Consider the following 22117-nt stretch of genomic DNA (forward strand, 5'->3'; position numbering starts at 1 on the left):
TATGATCAAATCAACATGCATAATACAGCTTTATGTCCTGATAAGCATAATACATTGTTCTCTACTACCCCTAGAATATTATAAGAAATAGGCTTGCATTTCACATAAGGGTTAGGATCCTACTTAGCTCTTACAGTGGTTATAACAAGCAGTAGGAATTAGCGTTGAGATTCCTCTAGGTAGAGGGTGCAGAGTATGCTGTGAGCCTCTCAGCAAGCCAACACAGCCAGTGATGAAACAGTGTCAAACATTAGGCTAAATAGTCGGCTTACATTTTAGGCTATAAAACTACTTTCTCCAGGTGGTCTGTTGGGGCTTTCCTCTGAAGGCCTAATAACAGCAATCACAGAGTTGTTGCCAGGAATTTAGTGACACCTAAGACCATGGCCCTGCAGTAGTGCACAGCTCTGCAAGACTTCTAGTTTCCATATGGAATACAGACCATTACATGGCATGGGACCACAAGGTCCAGCACACCACAGTGCTCTGTGATTGAAGGTGGCTGAAGCTCATAGGTACAGAGAACAGATTGGTAGTTGCCAGAGGAGGAGTTGGAGGAGTGGGCAAACTGGGTGAAGGGAGTCAAAAGGTATAAGCTTCCAGTTATAAAACTAAATAAGTCCTGGGGATGTAATGTACAGCATGATGACTACAGTTAATCATATTGTACATTTGAAAGTTGCTCAGAGAATAAATCTTAAAAGTTCTCATCACAAACAGATGAAAATTTTGTATGCATAGTGATGGATGTTAATTGAACATATGGAGTCTTGCATCCAAGAAATGTCGTATTCGGAATATTTTACATACTGAAGTCTAAATAAATTACAAAGAATCAATTTTATTCAGACTATGAATATAATTTATAGAACATAACTATTAATAAAAAGGATAATTCCAAACTATCCTAATTGCTTTCAAACAAAACAATATACTTTTAGCATTTTAAAGGGCTACGTATTAAAAGTTGTGGGGGAAAATTAATGTAGGATATTATAGTTCAGAGCAATCATTTCCCCTGGGGAGAGGGTAAGGGTCCTGTGAAGGCGTATGAGGAGATTCTGGGAAGCTGAGGCTGTTCCAGTGCTTGACTTGGGTAGTGGTTCATGAGAATAGTCAGTTTTTGACAATCAAGTTGTACAATTTTGATTTTGTGCACTTCTCTATAGGCATGTTACCCTTCAATAAAAAGGTTAAAAAAAAACTATGGGATGCAGCTAAAGCAAAACATAGCAGTAAATGTATATATATTTAAAATGTATATATATTTAAAAAACTATGGGATGCAGCTAAAGCAAAACTTAGCAGCAAATGTATATATATTTAAAATGCAGGAAACATGAAATATTGAAATTCATAGGCTAAACATTCAACTCAAGAAATTAGGAAAATGAGCCATTCACAATTTCTTAACAATAAGAAATTTCCTAGTGAAAATGACTGATATTGTAGAAAAGGTTAAAGGAGACATGTTAGGATTGATGAGCTGGTTTACAATACCCTATAGCAGATCCTTTTGCCATATTACCTAAGCGTATGGAAATAGGTTTTAACAATATATATTGTGTAAGTCCTGTGAAAACTGGAAGGGATTCCTCTAAGTCACAGCATGTGAACCACATGGGGGTAAGCAGCCAGGGAGCTTCAGGCTTAGGTGGGCGTTCCTATTATAAGAAAGAAAACAATAATGATTCATAAAGACAACCACAAAATAGGTTTTCACCTAGTCTAAGTGAAAAATCAAGCTCTAATAGCATGCTAAAAATAACCATTTACCTAGGACAAGTAATAAGACAATATGGTGAAATTGAAATGTTATGGAATCAATTCTATCTGTAGACCTTTGCTAAGAAGTGCAACTGATGTCTATTTCAGTGTCTTTGGTTATATTTTGCTTGCTTGTTTGTTTTGTTGATTAGGCTGACAGTGACCAGAGGGGAGAGGGGAGGGAATTTTAGGGGGAAAGGGAAGGGTTTGCAGAAACAAGTATAAAGCACACATGGACGAAAACAAGGTGGGGGGTTGGAAATGGGAAGGAGGTGGGGAGGGCTGGGATGGGAGTAAAAGGCAAAAACTGTACTTGATGACAATTAAAATAAAAAAAGAAAAGTGCAGCTGATGAAAGTTTTCTGGTAGATATTGCAGAAGGCAGTCAGTCCAGTGGATGGTTAACATTAAATCTCTTAAGTCTACTTCCAGCATGTTCTACTTTATATATACATATACATACATACATACATATATATATATATATGTAATCTTTATTATATTTTCCCATTACCACTCAGTCCCCTAATATCCCCTTCCACCTCAGCAATCACCACCCTGTTGTCCACGCCCACGAGGCAGCCTCTTTTTCAATGCACCACATAAGTCTCTCTCCACCTCCAAGTATTCTTACAGTTAATGTTTTTTCCCCCGCCCCCGGATTTAGTCTCCAAATCAGATTTCCAGATGTTCTCACCTCTAGGAGATGGGGAAAGGGGGAAAGCTGAGTAGAAGACCACTATCAATAGCAAGACAAGTGGCAGTCTTGTTCTAGCAGGGTTGAGTGTGTGTCTAAGCATTTCATAGGTTCCTAGAAATTTTGGGGAAAAGTATTAAGCTATCTGGTAGTAGTTCGTGAAGTACTTTCATGTGAGTAAACAGTTTCAAAAGAGACAGAAACAGCTGTGATTGTAGACTGAAACTCATTCTTCAAAAATTTGATGCATATTTGCTTGAGAAAACATACATTTTAAAACAGCTTTAATGAGATATAATTCACACACCACTTCCATTGACCCATTTAAAGCATGCAATCTAATGTATTTTAGTAAATTCACAGACATGTACAATCATCACCACAGTCAATTTTAGAATGTTTTATCTCCTCAACTCCCCAATGTACCCTTTAGCTATTACCTATTTGTCTATGCCCACCCGGCCCTGAAAAATGGCTAAACTGCTGTCTCTATAGATTTGTGTACTCTGACATGCTAAGGTCGGACCACCTGGTCTACCAGCCTCTGCCTTGCTGAGAATCCTCTCTGTCCCTGCTGCCCATCTCCAACCCTCCTATCAGTCTGGATGAATGTTTCTTCTTTAACTCCTTGGTTGTTGGACTTTCAGGCAGTCTGAATTTCTGGCAGTTTGGGTTGTTATTTCTTTTGAAATTGGTTGTTGTCCTTTTTTTGGTTGTGTGAGGAAGCAAAGCTTATCTACCTACCTATGCCTCCATCTTGGCAGGAAGTCCACATTCTTCTTTACAATTAAATAATATTCCATTGTGTGGATATAGCACATTTCGCTTATCCACTCAACAGCGGATGAACATTTGGGTTGTTTCTATCTTCTGGCCATTATGAATAATGTTGCTATGAATATTCACATACAAGTTTTTGTGTGGACATATGTTTTCACTTCTCTTTGGTATATATCTAGGAGTGGAATTGCTAAATCATATGGTGCTTCCATGTTTAATTGCTTGAGGAGCTGCTATATTGTTTTCCAAAGAAGCTGCACCAGCTTTGCTCTCACAAGCAGTTTATGAGGTTCAATAGCCATTGTAATGGGTGTGAAGTGGTATCTGCTTGTGGTTTTCATTTACATTTCCCCAATGAACAATAATGTCTACCATCTTTACATGTGCTTAGACACATCTTCCTTGGAGAGATACCTCCTCAGGTCTTTTGTCTATTTTAAAATTGAGTCATCTGGACTTCCACCAAGATGGAGGCGTAGGTGGAAGCACTGTGCCTCCTCCCACAACCAAGTTTAAAAACAACAAAGTTTTAGCAACAAAAACACAGACAAAACCACAGAAAATTGAACTTCACGGAAGTCTGACAACAACAAACCCTTCAGCCAAACTGGTAAGAGGGGCAGAGCCAGCAGCAGAGCGGGGTCGGGCAGGAAAAATCCACCGGACCAACTCGGGCGCGTGACCCAGGTGCACCAGCAGCCGTAGGCGGATCCCAGGTGTGGAGAAGCGGGCGGACCCGCTGAGGGCGCAAGGCGGCGGACTCACTGAAGGCTGACCATGGTCACACATTTGCATGCAGATAAACCGGTGAAGGAGGGAGTGGTGAGACAGACCCTGCAGGGCCCAGTGGCAGGAAGCGGCAGATGGGACTGCCATTGTTCTCTCTGACCCCGCCCCCACCTACAGCATCACAAATCAGCGACCTGGGGGGCCCGCCCTGGTGAACAACTAAGGCTCGGCTCCTCATAACTAACAGACACAAACAGATCAAAACATGGCTCAAGAAGAACTTAGAGCCCCAGAGCCGATAAATCTAAGCAATGAAGAAATAGCCAAACTTTCAGATGCACAGTTCAAAACACTGGTGATCAGGATGCTCACAGAACTGGTTGATTTTAGTCACAAATTAGAGGAACATATGAAGGCTAAACTAATTGAAATGAATGGAAATGCACAGGAAACCAATAGTAATGGAAAGGAAACTGGGACTCAAATCAAAGGAGTGGACCAGAAGGAGGAAAAAAATGACGAAACAGAAAAGAACGAAGAAACAATAATTCAAAAAAATGAGGAGAGGCTTAGGAACCTCCAGGACATCTTTAAAGGCTCCAACATCCGAATTATAGGGGTGCCAGAAGGGGAAGAGGAACAGCAACAAGTGGAAAACTTATTTGAACAAATAATAAAGGAGAACTTCCCCAATCTGGCAAAGAATATAGACTTCCAGGAAATCCAGGAAGCTCAGAGAGTCCCAAAGAAGTTGGACCCAAGAAGGAGCACACCAAGGCACATCATAATTATATTACTCAAGATTAAAATGAAGAAGAGAATCCTAGAAGCAGCAAGAGCTAAGGGGACAGTCACCTACAAAGGAGTTACCATCAGACTGTCAGCTGATTTCTTAAAAGAGATCTTACAGGCAAGAAGGGGCTGGAAAGAGGTATTCCAAGTCATGAAAACCAAAGACCTACAACCAAGATTGCTCTATCCAGCAAAGCTTTCATTTAGAATGGAAGGACATGTAAAGTGCTTCTCAGATAAGACCAAATTCAAGGAGTTCATCATCACCAAGCCCTTATATGAAATGTTAAAGGGACTTACCTAAGAAAAAGAAGATAAAAAAGATGAACAGGGAAAGGACAGCAAACTCACAGTTATTAACAACCACACCTAAAACAAAAGCAAACTAAGAGGACAGCTAGATCAGGAGCAGAACCATAGAAATGAAGATCATATGCAGGGTTAGCAACAGGGGAGTGGGAGGAGGAGAAGGAGGGAGAAGGTACAGAAAATAAGTAGCATAGATGGTAGATAGAAAATAGATAGGGGGAGGGCAAGAATAGTATGGGAAATATAGAATCTAAAGAGCTTGAGACACATGGTCATAAACTAAAGGGGGGAACCATGGGAGAGGGGATGTGCAGGGTGGAGGGGAATGAAGGGGGAAATAGAACAACTATAATGGCATAATCAATAAAATATATTAAAAAAATAAAATTGGGTCATCTGTCTTTTTATTATGGATGTGTAAGAGCTCTTTATATATTCTCAATCCATTTTCTGTCATTCTGTGGGTTATTTTTCCATTTTCTTGATAGTACTATTTGAAGCAAAAACATGTTCATTTAAAAATTTTGTTATTATTTTAAATTCTCACCTGAGGACATGTTTATTGATTTTGGAGGGAGAGGGAGGTGGGGAGAGAGAGAAAGAGAGAGAGAGAAATATTGATATGACAGAGATACATTGATCAGTTTCCTTCTATATGAACCTGGACCAGGCAGGGATTGAACCCATCACCCAGGTGTGTGCCCTGACGGGGGATCCAGCCTTCAATGTTTTTGGCATGTGGGATGATGCTCTAACCAAATAAGCCACCCAGCCAGAGCAAAAACATGTTTATTTTATTTTTAAATATATTTTATTAATTATGCCATTACAGTTGTTCTATTCCCCCCTTCATTCCCCTCCACCCTGCACACCCCTCCCCCACCATCCCCCCTTTAGTTTAAAAACATGTTTATTTTTGAAGTCCAATTTATTTTTTCTTTTGTTGTTCATGTTTTTGGTATCACATCTAAAAATCCATTATAAAACCTGTGGTCATGAAATTTTACTCGTCTGTTTTCTATTAAGAATTTAGGTCTTATATTTAGACTTTTGGTTCATTTTAAGTTAAATATGGTGTGATGAAAGGAACTAATTTCACTCTTGCATATGGCTATCCAGTCATCCTAGCACTATTCGTTAAGATGACTTCTTTTTCAATAAATTATCTTGGCACCCTTTAAAAAAAAACAGTTGACCACAATCATATGCTTTTATTTCTAGTTCCTCAATTTTGATTCCATTTATCTACATATCTGTCCTAGTGCCAGATATGCTGCTTTGAAGTAAGCTTTGGAGTCTGGATCCATGCAAGTCCATGTGAATTTTAGAATAAACTTGTCAATTCCTACAAAGAAGTCAGCTGGGGTTCTGATAGGGATGGTACTGAATTTATAGATCTTTTTTTAAATTTTAATTTATTTTTTTATCGATTATGCTGTTACAGTTGTTCTATTCCCCCCCTTCATTCCCCTCCACTCTGCACACCCCCTCCCCCAACATTCCCCCCTTTAGTTTATGACCACGTGTCTCAAGTTTTTTAGATTCTATATTTCCCATACCATTCTTGCCCCCCCTTCTATTTTCTATCTACTGTCTATGCTACTTATTCTCTGTACCTTCTCCCTCCTTCTCCTTCTCCCGCTCCCCTGTTGCTAACCCTCCATGTGATCTCCATTTCTATGGTTCCCTCCTAATCTAGCTGTCCTCTTAGTTTGCTTTTGTTCTAGGTGTGGCTGTCTTCAGGGGTATCGTCATCCTAACAATATTAAGTATTCAATCCATGAATGTGGGGTGTTTCTCCATTTATTTAGGTCTTCTTTTGTCTTTCAACATGTTCAGAGTATGAGAGGTGACCCCCCAAAACAGAATTTATTTATAAAAAATTGTGTGTTTATTCTTACATGTTTAAACTTCTGTCACCTTCAAAGTCCTCTCCATTTGATGCAATACACCTATCGAGACTTTTGTTCCACTGCTGAAAATAGTTTTTGAACTCGTTGATTTTGAGGCCTTTTAGTGTTTGTGCTGATATTTGTTTCACCTCTTCCACATCAGCAAAATGGTTCCCTTTGAGGGCTTTTTTTCATCTGGGAAACAAAAAATGTTGCTTGGACAAAGATCAGGTGAATAGGGAGGGTAGAACATGGATGTCAGGCCATTTTTGGTCAAAAACTGCTGAACATGCAGCATGGTGTGGGCAGGTGTGCTCATAAATCACCCACTGTAAAATGGGCAAATGCTGTGAAAGAGTCTTTAAAATAATTCCCTGAAGCCTAATGCAGCCTCTCACAACAATGCCAAGTGGTACACCGATGCAGATGGGTTCCTATAACATCCACCTAGTGGGTGAAACCTGCACTACTAGGGTCCAATCCTCCAGAAGAGAATTCTGTGTTTTGGGGGGTCTCCCTCTGAAGAATTTAGAACTTCCTTTGTTAAATTTATTTCTAAGCATTTTAATTCTCTTTGATGCCATTGTAAGTGCAATTGTTTTTTTTAATTTCATTTTCATCTTGTTCATTGTAAGTGTATAGAAGAAATACAAATTAATTTTGTATATTGATTTTATTTTATTCTATTTTATTTTAATTTAATTATTGTTCAAGTACAGTTTTCTGTCTTTTACTCCCAGCCCAGCCCACTCCCCCAGTGTTCCCCACCTCCCTCCCATTTCCACCCCTCTTAATTTTTGTTCATGTGTCCTTTATACTTGTTCCTGTGAATCCTTCCCCTTCTCTTCTGAAATTCCCTCCCCTCTCCCCTCTGGTCCCTGTCTGCCCATTCTGTATTTCAGTGTCTTTGGTTATATTTTGCTTGCTTGTTTGTTTTGTTGTTTAGCTTACTGTTAAAGGTGAGAACATATGGTATTTGTCTTTACCACCTGGCTTATACCACTCAGCATAATGCTTTCCAGTTCCATCCATGTCGTTGCAAAGGGCAGGAGCTCCTTCTTTCTTTCTGCTGCATAGAATTCCATTGTGTAAATGTACCATAGTTTTTGGATCCATTCATTTACTGATAGGCACCTAGGTTGCTTCCAACTCTTGGCTATTGTAAATTGTGCTGCTATGAACATTGGGGTGCATAGGTTCTTTTGGATTGGTGTTTCACGGTTCTTAGGATATACTCCTAGCAGTGGAATTGCTGGGTCAAAAGGCATATTCATTTTTAGTTTTTTTAGAAAATTCCATACTGTTTTCCACAGTTGTATATTGATTTTTGTACCTGCAATTTTGCTCAATTTTTAGTGAATTCTAATAAGTTTTTAAATAGATTCTTCAGTGTTTTCCATACACAAAATTATGTCTTCTGCAAATAGAGATAATTTGACTTCTTCCTCAAGTTGATGCCTTTTCATTTTCTTGCCTAATTGATCTGAGAAGAATCTCCAGAACAACGTGGAAAAGAAGTGGTTAGAGCAGGCATCCTGTCTTGTTTGTGATCTTAGAAGGAAGGAATACAGCTTTTTACCTTTAAGTATGATGGTAGTCGTGGGTTTTTGTACATACCCTTTATCTAGTGGAGGAAATTCTCTTCTATTTCTAGTTTGTTGAATGTTTGTATGATGAAAGGATGTCGGGTCTTGTCAAATGCTTTCTGTGTCTACTAAGATGATCATGTGGTTTTCTTTTTTTATTCTATTGGTTTATTGATCTATTGACATGGAGCACTTATGATAAAAATGGAAAATACTAGCATTAGGATATTAAAGCCCCCTTAGAAAAAATTATCTCCCTCTCTCCTTCTCTTCCCCTCTAAAGATAAATAAATAAGATCTTAAAAAAAAGATATTAGTAACTAAATAAATAAAGTAATTAGATAAAAGATATCTCCCAAACACATTTCTAAAAAACAGATGGACTTGGGCTTTGGAAGTTTAGACACAGGTTTGAGTCAGACTCTGTCATGCATTAGTTATATGATTTTGGAAAGTTCTTTAAGTTCTCCAAGCCTTGAGAAGACTACACCAGACTGTTAACAAGAGAGCTGTGAGGAAAGAAGGGCCTGACTGAGTCACCTACTAATAGCAGCAGAGTGAGGTGGGCAAGAGGACGAGTGTACAGACTGCGAGGTTTCAAATCCCAGCTCTGAACTTGATTAAGTACAGGTTTGTGATCATGATGAGTTCTTTCATCTCTCTGTGACTAATTATCTTATCAGCAGACTAGTGATAAAATTAGGAACTCATATAAGTAGACTAATGAGAGGAATAAATGGGTTGATATACTTCCATAGCAAGCCCTTTGTACATATTAACTGTGATTATGAAGACAGCAGTAAGCAAAGATTAATAAAATATGTATGCATGCAGGATGGGTGGTGGTTGGAGAGGCAGAAGCATCTGGTGGGAATGTCTTGCCTGGGCTTGACCTGAGAGCACAGGGCACTGGGAGTCAAGCAAAAGCATAAAGTCCAACCTCCCAGTGAAACACTGAGGTTTGAATCCTGGCAAACAGGTGCAGGTGTCATGTCTGCAGGGACAAGGGTAGGGCTTAATATTGGCAGAATGGAGTCAAGAGTTTAAAATGGGGCTAGGTGGGGATTGCAGGAGGTAGTTGGGGGGGGCAATGGCTTAATTCAAGCACCACCAGGTTGATGGGGCTGGAGCAAGTTAGATAAAAGGATGAACACAAAGGAAACTGTAGCAGAACTCGTATTCCAGTATTACAGAAGGTGGCAGTCAAATTATATTACTCCCATACTTTATAATGAAAGATGTATCCAGGAAGTAGAGGGTCATGATTTCACAAATATTGTTGCCAAATCTGTGAATTATAACTTTTATTATGCTTTAACTCCTCATATTTGTAAGGTGGTCAACTTTCAAAAACATGTTCACATTCTTCTAGCTCATTGGCTACTCCCAACATCCCTTTTCATACATCCCTTTATGCATCTCATTGCTGCATGAAGAGGATAAAGGTCACTACATCACACAGCACCCAGAGTCAAAGCTAAGCTATAGCCTGGGCTTGCTAGGCCCCAGTGCCCCCACACTGGGCCACACAGCTAAATGTATCACGATGGTAGGTGCTGGTGGGCTCTATCCAGAATAACATTTACAATCTAAACTTGAAACAGGTACCTTTTCTAATCCCACAGAACCTCGGAGAAAGAAATTCCATTCAGCATCAGTTAAGACTCCTTGCTGACGCATGATCTCAACACAGAGCATGAAGCTGTAGATGAGTTTATGCTGTTCAAAAAGTCCTCTTGCAACATTGACATAGGCAGTTAGGAGGGTCTGTTCCAGTAGTATTTCCATGCGCTTCTTCAGATCGTCCGCCCTCACAGAAGTTTCAATTGTCGTGTTGAACAACTATGGGAAGGAGAGCTCTGTCAATGTTTTGATTTCATTCGGTTTCTATAGAAGAAAAAAACCTCTCTGCTCCTCACCTCCCTCCCTCCTCTCATATTCAGTGAACAAGTAGCAGCACAGGAAATGGATACTCTATTATGAGAAAGACCAGAATTCACCCCAAATTGATGTGTGATACCTATTTTCTGCATTTCCCTGTCTCTCCCATATTTCAGAAATGGACCGACGCCAGACTCCTGACAACATCCACAAGGCATCATCTTGATGAGAGACAGAACGTTGAGAAGGGAGGTGAGCTGGCAGAACCAGTGTTTTCCTATCCTTGGCTCAGATGTGATAATCACTTTGGGGTCAGAGATAAAGGGCAAGATAAGTCATACACTCTTATTGGCCCTTCTCCAAGATAATTTTTAGGGTGTGTGAAGAATATGCCAGAATTTTCTTTGAAATTTAAGAAGGACCAGTTTTACAGGAGACTTCCTTCCTCCCTGTTTCCTCTCTGGAAATTCGAGAGCAGGCCTTCTGCCCTGGAGGTACCTCAAGTACTGAGGACACTGGGAAGGCAGCAGAGATGGTGGCATCGACGGCTCAGGCATGAGGCGCCATTTCCTGCAACCTACAAGTAGCATGTGAAGAAGATCTAAAAACTTCCAAGCTGCATCAGGAGGCTTGAGCAGAGCCTGAGTTTGTGGGCTTGTCTGGAAGTCACGGGGAAAGGGGAACTTACAGCAGAGACTGGGAAGGTTTCACAAGGACCTGGAGGGGTATGTGACTTCAGTCTCAAAAGATCTGCAGCACAAAGTGAGATGAAGCACATTGCTTTGTGTGGGCTTCTCTCTCCTGCTGGAGTCTGATTCCCAGAAGGCAGGATTGAAGCCTCACCCATTCCTGTCTTTCCTCATGATGCTGAGAACCATGTAATACTTCATTAGTGTTTCAGGAATAAAGAGTCTGTTTTTAACCCTCCGTAGAAAATCTGTTGAAACATTCGGTTTTTATGACCTTGGACCAAGTTTGGTTTTTCCTGCAGGCATCATCTTGTTTCCTACCCACATGAGGCATAGCAAATGTGTTGGGTACAAGACTGACACAAATTGTTAGCTACTCCTCCCACTGAGGAGTGGAGTCTAAATCCCTTCCTCCTGAATCAAGCTGGCCTTGACTCAGCTGACCAAGAAATTGCAGTAGAAGTGATGATGTATCACCTCCGAGGCTAGGTCTGGGGAGACCTTGAAGCTTTCACCTTGGTTTCTTGGAATGTTTGCTTTGGGGAGGCGCCCCCTTGCAACCCAGCTGCCTTGTTGTGAGAAGCCCGAGCCACATGGAGAGACCAATGTAGGCCACTGTCAACAGCCCAGCCATGTGAGTCAGCCAGTGTGGATGTCCACCCTACTCGAGCCTCCAGATGACTGTAGCCCCAGAAACAGAGTTCACTAGAGGTGGTGGCATTTAAGCTGGGAGGGAGGGCATTCTGAACACAGGGAGGGCCACAGACATAAAGCTCCCAGCGAGTCTGGGGAATGTAAATGGTCAATTTGGCTGCTGCAGGAGGTAATGGGAAGTGTGGCTCAGAAGACAGAACAGTCACAGGTTGAACATGACTTTGGAGTGTGAACTTTTTGATGGGTAATATTGGTAAAAATCCATTTAGGATCCCAGGTGTGTGGAGCAGTGTTTTGAAAACTATGTATAGACTGGCCTGGCTTCCAATGCGAGAGCCAGCACCAGCTAAAGGTGTCAGGGCCTTTATCAGGAAGCAAAGGTGTGCTGCAGGGAAACACAATACACCTATAATTCTCCACTGTTTTCTATTGTGAGTGGCATATGCGGAGAGGCCTTTGTTGAGTTGTGCTGTGGGTATGAGCACAGATGATCAGAGAAGCAAAAGAAAGCTAAACCACTCTGCATTGAAAAGACAACAATATAGACAAGAGAGGAGCAGGAGCTGGTTGATGGGAAAACTGAGATGGTGAGGCTGGATGTGGGTGTGCTGAGACGGAGAGATCATGGGTAGCTGAGAGAAATCCTGGAGGTAAACAGAGGGACCATTGGGGGAGGGGTGGGGTGCTTGCTAAGGTGTGCTGTGTAATGAGTGATGCAAACTCTCTTTCTTCCCTGGAAATATTCTGGTGAACTGACAATGCTTGCAAAAGATTTGTGACACTGAATTTGCTTCTGGGAGACATGCAGTGCTCCCTTTGTCTGGCACAAAGAAGATGACAGCTGGAAATACTTTATTCATGACACCTCACATGAAATTTAACTGTGAGTATGAACTCAAGTAGGGAGACCATCGTAAAACAAGAAAGTCTTACAGTAATATGATAAAAGTGGGAAAAGAACAAAGGAAAGTTCCTCTAAATAAAAGCCTGGGATGGGAAGATAGCCAGATGTATAAAAAGTTCTGGAAAAAAAAACACAGACCAATTAATTTGCTTAAGTGTCAGTGCTGTCAGAGACCTGAGGTAGGGCATGATAAACACTAACAGTGGACAGGAAGCTGGATTCCTGTAGAGAAAGTAATAGCATGGAGCTGTGGCTCTTAAAAGAAAAAAAAAAAAAAGGAAAGACAGGCAAGAAGGAAAACAAGCAAGCCAGTTAGTCGAGGAAGCCAAGAGGAAGTCTTCCTTTCTTCTTCCTTGTAGTGTTCTGAGCACACTGGGCACTCCCATCTTTGGGAAACATGGCAGGTGGAGCTGCTTTTGTACAGGACCTGAACCCAAACTCCTGGAGGATTTAACCCGACAAGCAGACTCATGATTATCTGAGGCAAGAAGAAACTTAAAGGAAACTCAAAGGAAAACCAAAGAGATAAATTTCACTAACAACAATAACACTACACTTACCTGTTTAAAATATTTTAATGAATACTGATACATAGGATCTATTTCTGAGAGGCTTGCGATGACGAAGTACATAACAGAGCCTTGAGTGGCTATTGGACGATACTTCTCACGAGCAATGTTTATCATCATTTCAGTGGACTCTGCTTCCTTCAGCCTGCTTTTAATGGCACCAGATGTGATCTGAATAAACATAGGAAAACAAGTTGTTAAGGGTCTATTTAAAAAAAAAAGATGGGACTTCTGGCCAAGATGGAGGTATAAGTAGACACACTGTGCCTCCTCACACAACCAAAAGAAAGACAACAGCAAATTTAAAAACAAAAAACAACAGAACTGATAGAAAATCAAACTGTATGGAAGTCTGACAACCAACTAGTTAAAGAAGAAACATTCATCCACACTAGTAGGAGGGGCAGAGATTGGCAGTTGGGGAGGAGAGGACTTGAGATAAGGCAGTGGCTGGAGGACGGGACCAGGTGGGAGGTGGCTTGCAGACAGGTCAGCCCCACCTCTGAGTGCAGATAAACTGGGAGGAACAACTGGGGAGTGAGATAGACTACACAACCCAGAGGAAATAAAGCCTCAAAGCTTCTGACTGAAAACACCTTTGGGGGTTGAGGTGGCAGCGGGAGAAACTCCCAGCTTTATAGGAGAGTCGGTTGGAGAGACCCACAGAATACTAGAACACACACAAACCCACCCACCAGCGAATCAGCACCAGAAGGGCATAATTTGCTTGTGAATAGCCAGGGAAGTGGCAGAGAGAGGAGCAAGTGGCACTGTTCCCTCTTGGACACCTCCCCCACATACAGCATCACAAGGCAATGATGTGGGTTGCCCTGCCTGGTGAATACCTAAGGCTCCTCCCCTTACTACATAACAGGCACTCTGAGAAAAAAAATGGCCCAAATGAAAGAACAGTTCAAAGCTCCAGAAAAAATACAACTAAGTGACGAAGAGCTAGCATCAGATGCACAGTTTAAAACACTGGTTATCGGGATGCTCTAGGAACTCACTGGGTACTTCAACAGCATAAAAAAGACCCAGACAACCATGAAGACTGCATTATGTGAAATGAAAAAAAATCTATAGGGAACCAACAGTGATGGAAAGAAAACCATGACTCAAATCAATGGTTTGGAGCAGAAGGAAGAAAGAAACATTGAACCAGGACAGAAGGAAGAAACAAGAATTAAAAAAAAAAAATGGAGTGGTTTAGAAACCTCCAGGACATCTTTAAATGTTCCACCATCCAAATCATAGGGGTTCCAGAAGGAGAAGAAGAAGACCAAGAAATTAAAAACATATTTAAACAAGTAATGATGGAGAACTTTCCCAATCTGGCCAAGGAAATAGACTTTCAGGAAGTCCAGGAAACTCAGAGAGTCCCAAAGAAGTTGGACCCAAGGAGGAACACACCAAGGCACATCATAATGACATTAACCAAGATGGAAGATAAGGACATAATGAATTAGTGATTATAATGATGGGGTCCCCAGATAGATTGACTGAGTCTTAGGACTCTGGCCCCCTAATCCCTGAGCTGACCTTTTCTCCTAGAGTTAGGAATGGCCAAATGGGAGCAGGTAATTCAAATAGACTTGAAAAAATTGGAGCAGTACTTTTCTGAGACTCGAATCTGAACTACTTCTGAAACAGAAACACTAACACAGTATTCCCAGTTGCTCCCTGATTGCCTTGTGAGCAGTCCTAAAATGACCAGGGTTCACATAATGAAAGAAAAACGGTCACTGCCCAAAAGAGGTGACTAGAGCAATGCTGGAAAGAGGTGATACCACAGCCCGCTCTGGAATACCGAGGAAGACTGTATTTTCCTCTCTTTCCCCAGCATTCACATGTTAGCATAGGCGTAAGGAAACCTGGAGATGGAAGCTATAGTTTGTGAAGGGTTGTAAAGTGAAGTAAGCTGAAGAGTTTTTCAGTGTCTTAGCCGTTCTCTTGGTTTTCTGTATTTCGGTCTGAGGCCCAGGGAGAACCTTTCAGCAAGTGGGCTTTCCAAGATCCCCTCTCCGTCTCCCTCAGTCCTTCTGTGTTTCTGTCTGTTCCTGTCTTGCCTACAGTTGCATTTTTCTCAGTGGTGGATATCCCTGGGTTGGGAGATCCTTTGTCTCTAGAAAGTCAAAGGGTCTAGGTCAGGGACCATTAAAAAAAATCACTGTGGGGACCACTGCTCAGTATTTGCTGTCCTACAGGGAGAGCTAAAGGGGACCTTCAGGTTTCTGTCTAGACCCTCACTGCCCAGTAGAAATACAATGTGAGCCACATATATAATTCTAGCTTTCTAAGTTTATTACAAGTAAAATGAATTTTAACAATATGTTAAAATTGTTATAACCCAATATATGTTGGCTATAAAAACATATAATTCAAGTAAAAATTATTGAGATTTTTTTTTACATTTTTTATTGTTTTTGGCAGCTGGTATATATTTTTACACTGATAACACACCTTAATTCAGACTAGCCATATTCAAGTGCTCAATAGCCGCATGTGACTAATGTCTAGAGTGCGCACCCCATCCACTAGGAAAAGGAAGGGAGAGGCTCAGTACAGAGGTGTGTCCGGGAATCAAAGGCTCAAACTCTCCCTGTACTGACCCTTTAGAGACCTTCAGGGACAAGAAAGGGAAGAGCTGAGTGGGAGACCTCAATCTTAATCTCAACTGAAGCTTTTATATATGAGCAAAAAAAAAAAAAAAAGAAGTTGCTATGGGAGCAGATGGATCATGAAGACTGGCAAACAATTCTTTGTTCTTTATGGAGCTTAAGGCCTTGACAGTGCAGAACCCTGGGTTAAAGTGAAAGCAAAGTGGACACTTCTTTTTGCCAGGGAATATTAGAAGACTATATGCCCCAGTTGAGTTTAGTAACTACTTATAGGTATTATGCCCTGGTGCAGGGCATAATACCTATATGCAGACTTAAGGCTTCAGCAATGGTTAGGGAATATGATACATATTTTTAAATGAGGGTTTTGGGAGTTTAGGGGAGTATAAACTTTGGGCGGGAAGTGGCAGGAAATACAGCCCAGGATCTATCAGTCCTATCTTTGCCCTATAGAAAGGCTATCTCCAAGGCAACTCCTCACAAACATAAAGAAACTAGCTTACAGATAAAGAAGGCAGGCAGAACACATGTATTAACCTTTATTCCCTGCTGAAACCACAATAAAATGATAGTAAAGGGATTTTTAAAAAACAGTGCAAACCCACAAAGGAGAAATGGAAGAGGAAATATCAATACAATTTTGAGAACTGGAAAGCAGACAGAAGAGTGGCAATGTCTTCGCAGACCCAGGAACATGGATTCCTAAACTGGCAATGGGGAGAGCCAAGAACTCACTCAGTTTATAAAACAGAATCCCCCTCAAAGGCTGAGTACCACTGAATGTGGGAAGGGCCTAGAATGAGAATTGGCTGATAGACTCCCAGGTCATCTCCTTACACCACACAGCCAGGGGATTGTCCCTTCTCTACCTTGGCTGAAAAACAGAAGTTTCACCCTGAGGAAATTAAAAGAGAGGAATTTTTTTTTTTGATGGAAGAAAATGAGGCACACTTGATGGCCAAATTGAGAAACCATATTGAGAACAGAAAGATTAGGTAAGTGTATGCATGCTGGGTGCTAAGACTGAGCTTTTCTCCTCTCAGCCTCCCAAAATACCTACAGCCAGATCTTCACACTTCCAGGCAATGTGAACATTGGGTGTTTACCTACCATCAGGATATAACTACAGAGGGAGGCTGGGGGATGGGAAGTATGTGTGTGTCAGAGGTTTAGATAACAGTTAATGTAGAAAAAGAAAAACTCAACTTGTGGTCAAGATGATGGTATAGGTAAACATGGCTTGCTTCCTTTCACAATCACATCAAAATTATCACTAAATTATAAAACAACCATCATTCAGAACCATCAGAAATCAAGCAGAATGGAAGTCCTACAACTACAGAATTAAAGAAGATACCACATTGAGCCTGGTATTAGGGGTGGAGATGTGGGACAGTTGGTCCCACACCCATTTGTGGCAGATAAAAATTAGGATAGATATCTCAGGAGTGAGGGGTCCCGGCCCCACACCAAGCCTTCCACCCCAGAGTTCCAGTGCCAATGTGGTTCACACTGTTTTCCCCACCCTGGTGATTCCTTGAGGCCTGGCCACACCCAACTCTTGGGCCCACCCAGGCTGTTTCCAGTGGCTTTTCCATACAAATGGCTAGTCTTGGTCCATCTGTCAGATTCTTCTAAATTGTCTCACGCAAGCAGTGTCTGGCTTCAGCAAGCTCCATACCTCTCACAAAGTTGCCCTAGGCCCAGCACTAGCAGTAGCCAGCTTTGGTTCACAGCTTGGCTTCTCCTGGGCACCTCTAAGTCCAGCACAAGTAGCAGCCATCTGTAGATCACTTTGTAGCTTATGCTGTGGAACTCCAAAAAGAACATAGGCAGTGGCTGATCTTGGATGTGCCGATAGCAATCATGGTTCAGCTACAACAGGAGGGTGTACACAGCCCGCAGAGGGAGTGCACCTTGAGTACCCAGCTTGGGTAATAGGGGAGGCTGTGTTAGTGGACACTACAGGGTACCTACTATATTAGGCTACTTTACCAAGCCTGGGAGATGTAGCAGCTCTACCTAATACATAGAAACAAACACAGGGAGGCTGCCAAAATGAGGAGACAAAGAAACATGGCCCAGAGAAAAACTCCATGAAAAGAACTAAACAAAATGAAGACAAGCAGAGTTTAAAAAACTGCTTATAAGGATGGTCAATGAACACAGTGAGAAACTTAACAACATAAAAAATATTCAGTCAGAAGTGAAGGAGGATACACTAATGGAAATAAAGAACAATTTATAGGGAATCAACAGTAGAGTGGGTGAAGCCAAGAATCAAATCAGTGACTTGGAACATAATGAAGCAAACAAACAAACAAACAAACAAACAAAAAACCCCCAACCCTAACCAATCAGAACAAGAAGAAAAAATAATCCAAAAATATGAGGATAGTGCGGGAAGCCTCCGGGACAACTTCAAGCATACCAACATTTGCATCATGGTGGTGCCAGAAGGAGAAGAGAGAGCAAGAAATTGGAAACCTATTTGAAAAAATAATGAAGGAAAACTTCCTTAACTTGGTGAAGGAAATAGACATGTAAGTCCAGGAAGCACTGACAGTGCCAAGCAATATCAACCCAGAGGCCCATACCAAGACACACCATAATTAAAATGCCAAAGATATTTTGGCAAGAAAAAAGCACTTAGTCACCTATAAGGGAGCTCCCATAAGGCTGTTAGCTGATTTTTCAAAAGAATCTTTGCAGGCTGGAAGAGATTCGTAAGAAATATTTAAAATGATGGAAAACAGGGGCCTATGGCCAAGATTGTTCTACCCAGCAAAGATCTCATTTAGAATTGAAGGACAGAAAAAGAGTTTCCCAGACAGGAAAAAGCTCAAGGAGTTCATCATCACCAAATCAGTATTATATGAAATGATAAAGGGTCTTCTTTCAGAAGAGGAAGAAGATAAAAATATGAATAATAAAATGCAATAAATATACATGTATCAACAATTCAATCTAAAAAACAAAAATGGATAAACAAACAATAGAAACAGAATCACAGATACAGAGAATGTTTTGATGGTTGCTGGATGGGAAGGGGGGATGGGTGAAAAAGGTGAAGGTATTAAGAAGTACAAATTGTAGTTACAGAATAGTCATGGGAATATAAAGTACAGCATATGGAAGAGAGTAGCCAAAACACATATGCACGGCCTATGGACATGGGCACTGATGTGGGGATTGCCCAATGGAGTGGGTGGGGGGCGGCTGGATGGAGGAGGTAGAGGGTGAAAAATTGGGGCAACTGCAATAGCATTAACAATAAAATGTAAATGAAAAGTAAATGTGCTAGGCAGTAAATAACAATAAAGCTGTTTTTTGCTTACTAAAAAATGAAAGGAAAAACTCAAGAAGTAGCAATATGAGTCTATTATTTAGAGAAAAGATGTAAAAACCCAAGTCACGAGAGCAAAAAGGAGATGAAAGTAGTTGTCTCTATGAAGAGAGTCATGGGGGGTGGGAGTGGTGGGCACAGGGAAGGCAAGGATGTTATTTTTTTTCATAACAAACTTTGCAGAAATGTTTTATTCTTTAAATAATTTTCATGTAAAACTTCAATAAAAAATAACTGGGTTAACAGCCAACTACCAGAAATTAAAAAACCCAAGGAAGAATGAATGAAAAGAGGATAAAGAGCCCTATGAACAAATAAGCAAGGAGAGTTAGGAATTGGGAGACCCAAGATTACCTTTATTATTATTACTGAAATCTCCTGAGACTCTACAATATAAAGCATAAACTGCTTCTGACATCAATAAAAGGCAAAGACCATGGGTACTTGTACTCCCCATCAAGGGATTTTTAAGAAATTATTTCATGTTCCTCATGAATAGATAAAAATCATTTTATAAGTTGTTTTACTAGTATACTTAAAATTAGGATTTGAATTTTAGAAATAATTTAGTGTAGGATATACATTTCATGTAAAACTTTATCTTACTATCAATACACTTTTACTGAGCACCATTTATAGGCACTAGGCTTAGTCCTTGGAGGAAGAAAATGATGAACTTTTCACAGAGCCCAGTACATACAAGTTAACAACCTAACAGAAAAGTTAAGCCCTGTAATTAGGTACTAATGACATAAGGTAAACAGTGAAAAGTGGTGTAATAGAGATCCAGATAAGGTGCTACAGGTGTTCCAGGGAGGAAGAGATTTATTCCAGCTGGGAATATCAGGAAGGCTCCCTGGAGGGGGTGACATTGATATGAATATATAATTATGTTGTTCCTTTCAACTTATATCTTATTCCAGTTCTTTACATTACACGTTTCCTTTGGTGCCAGCCAAGCACATGTGTACCTATGCCCTGGCAGCCCAGGTGTGGCTGCCATTCTTGCTTTAAAAGACTTTGCAGAACTCTCAAAGGCTGTAGCTGTAACTTTTGAAGTCATCCACTTTTATAAATACTAAAAATATTTTACTTGCCTTTGAATCCTGAAGTGTTTCAATAAGATCTTCATTGTCCAGAATATTTCCCTCAGATGTAAAGAGCATTTTCAAGATTTTCTCTTCAATAGCTTTCAGCTGGTTTTTGTCAGTGTTGATCCTCACAATGAGCTTAATTCTTTGTGCTTCCAGCTCAGGTTTCTCAAGTCGCACTACATCACTGGAAACAAAATTTGAATACCTACATTACAGCTTTGCCAGTGCCCTAAAGGTGCATATATATAATTACCTAGCTGAGAACTACTGCAACTAGACAAGTCCTAATGCACAAGGCCCCTCTTTCGCTGGGTATATATAATGGTTATCCACTGAACTACATATTAGTTCTGATTCCTTAGATTGTATTTCAAAACCTACACTCTACCACAGTTTTTGCTCACGTTCTCTTAGGAAAACTTGCTCAGTGCTGGATCTCTCCAATCAGTCATTTTCTGTCTCTAATGCTTGCTTATACCAGGCTGAAATAGTGCCTGGAACATTCGTTGCATACCAACATGGGAGATTCTGAAATCCCACCACCTCCCTGAAATGATTCTTGATTGCGTGTAACAAAAGGGCCTTACTGCTAGCTGTTCTCCCCCACTCCACTCACCAAACATGTAAACTTGTGTTTCCCTTTACTTGCCCTCTTATAATTTGCGTCCAGCCCTGTTTGCAGAAGCCAATGCTATTAAGCATCACTTTGCGTGAGGCATCCTGCTAAGAGTTTTATGTGCATTGTCTCTTCTAATCCTTTGAATGCCCCTGTGAAGTGGGCCTGGTGGCTATCACCCTAGCTTGCAGATGAGTGACAGAAGCTAGGGTCATTTCCTGAGGCGCTGTGGCTTTGAGAGGCAGAACTGGGCTTGTTTCTGAACGGGCGACCTGAGGGCACATGCTATTACCCACTCTGATGAACTGCCTCATGTAATAACCCCTTGTTTGTTATGTATGTGCTGAATACTGAAACGTTAAAAATTATTATATGAAGACCATAAGAAATCATCACTGCAAATTCATTTGTTTAAAGAAATTTTTCAGAAGAATGGAGTACAAAAGACAGCCTGGGGAGTCTGCACCCATGACCGAGTCTCAGTATTTCCCCTGTTCTTGTCAGGGCACTTCTGCTTCTTGCCCAGGCAGCCTAACATTCAAAGCTTCGTGGCACAGCCAAACTTGGCTCTCTGTGGGAATAAACTGGTTTGTAAGATGTAACATGTCCATAAAATGTGGGGAAATACCCTCTGTCTAGAAGGGGGTTAGCTTAGCAGAATTCAAGCAAGGTAGCAGCTGGCAGAATAGATTCCTAAAACAAACAGGGAAGACAGGCTTAAATGCATTAGCGATTACAGGAGAAAATCAAGATAACCTTAACTTGAACATAAAGGATTATATTGATTTTGAATATGAGTCTAATTATGTTTCCCTTTAAAGTTAATGAATACACATATATATAATTAGTTTTTAAGCAACATCAATGTTGTTATTTTAATAAATATTTAAAATTTTTTACCTCCTAAACCTCTTGGCTAATTTGGATGATTAATATAAATAATCCATAATCTCATTTTTGGGAAATGGAGATTTAACACATACACAGCATACTGAGGGAGGGTTTTTTTTTTTGAGGTAGACAATTGTAGGTAAAATGAAATACACTGAGAGAGCACCTAGGAACAAGTGAAACAGAAAAGGTATATTTGGGAGTAGCAGGTATTTTTTTCTTCCCCATAATAGGGAGCAGTGAGTCTCTAGAAACCATAGAACAACTGACTTCATTTAATTGCTCAGGACTGGAAACCCCGCT

At 40.7% G+C, this 22117-nt stretch overlaps 1 protein-coding gene across 1 annotated transcript in view; it reads right to left on the reverse strand.

The window, feature by feature from the left end:
* DNAH6 (dynein axonemal heavy chain 6) overlaps nucleotides 1-22117 on the reverse strand; it is a 243147-nt gene that overhangs the window by 57489 nt on the left and 163541 nt on the right. Inside the window, exons 59-62 of the mRNA XM_053664561.1 lie at nucleotides 20311-20491; nucleotides 13241-13420; nucleotides 10161-10394; nucleotides 1529-1664 (exon numbers count right to left, since the gene is read on the reverse strand). Coding sequence (XP_053520536.1) covers nucleotides 1529-1664; nucleotides 10161-10394; nucleotides 13241-13420; nucleotides 20311-20491 — 731 coding nt within the window. The remainder of the gene's footprint in view (nucleotides 1-1528; nucleotides 1665-10160; nucleotides 10395-13240; nucleotides 13421-20310; nucleotides 20492-22117) is intronic.

Source organism: Artibeus jamaicensis, unplaced genomic scaffold (genome assembly GCF_021234435.1).
Source record: "Artibeus jamaicensis isolate MK-2021 breed Jamaican fruit bat unplaced genomic scaffold, CSHL_Jam_final contig_384, whole genome shotgun sequence".
NCBI classification, from domain to species: domain Eukaryota; kingdom Metazoa; phylum Chordata; class Mammalia; order Chiroptera; family Phyllostomidae; genus Artibeus; species Artibeus jamaicensis.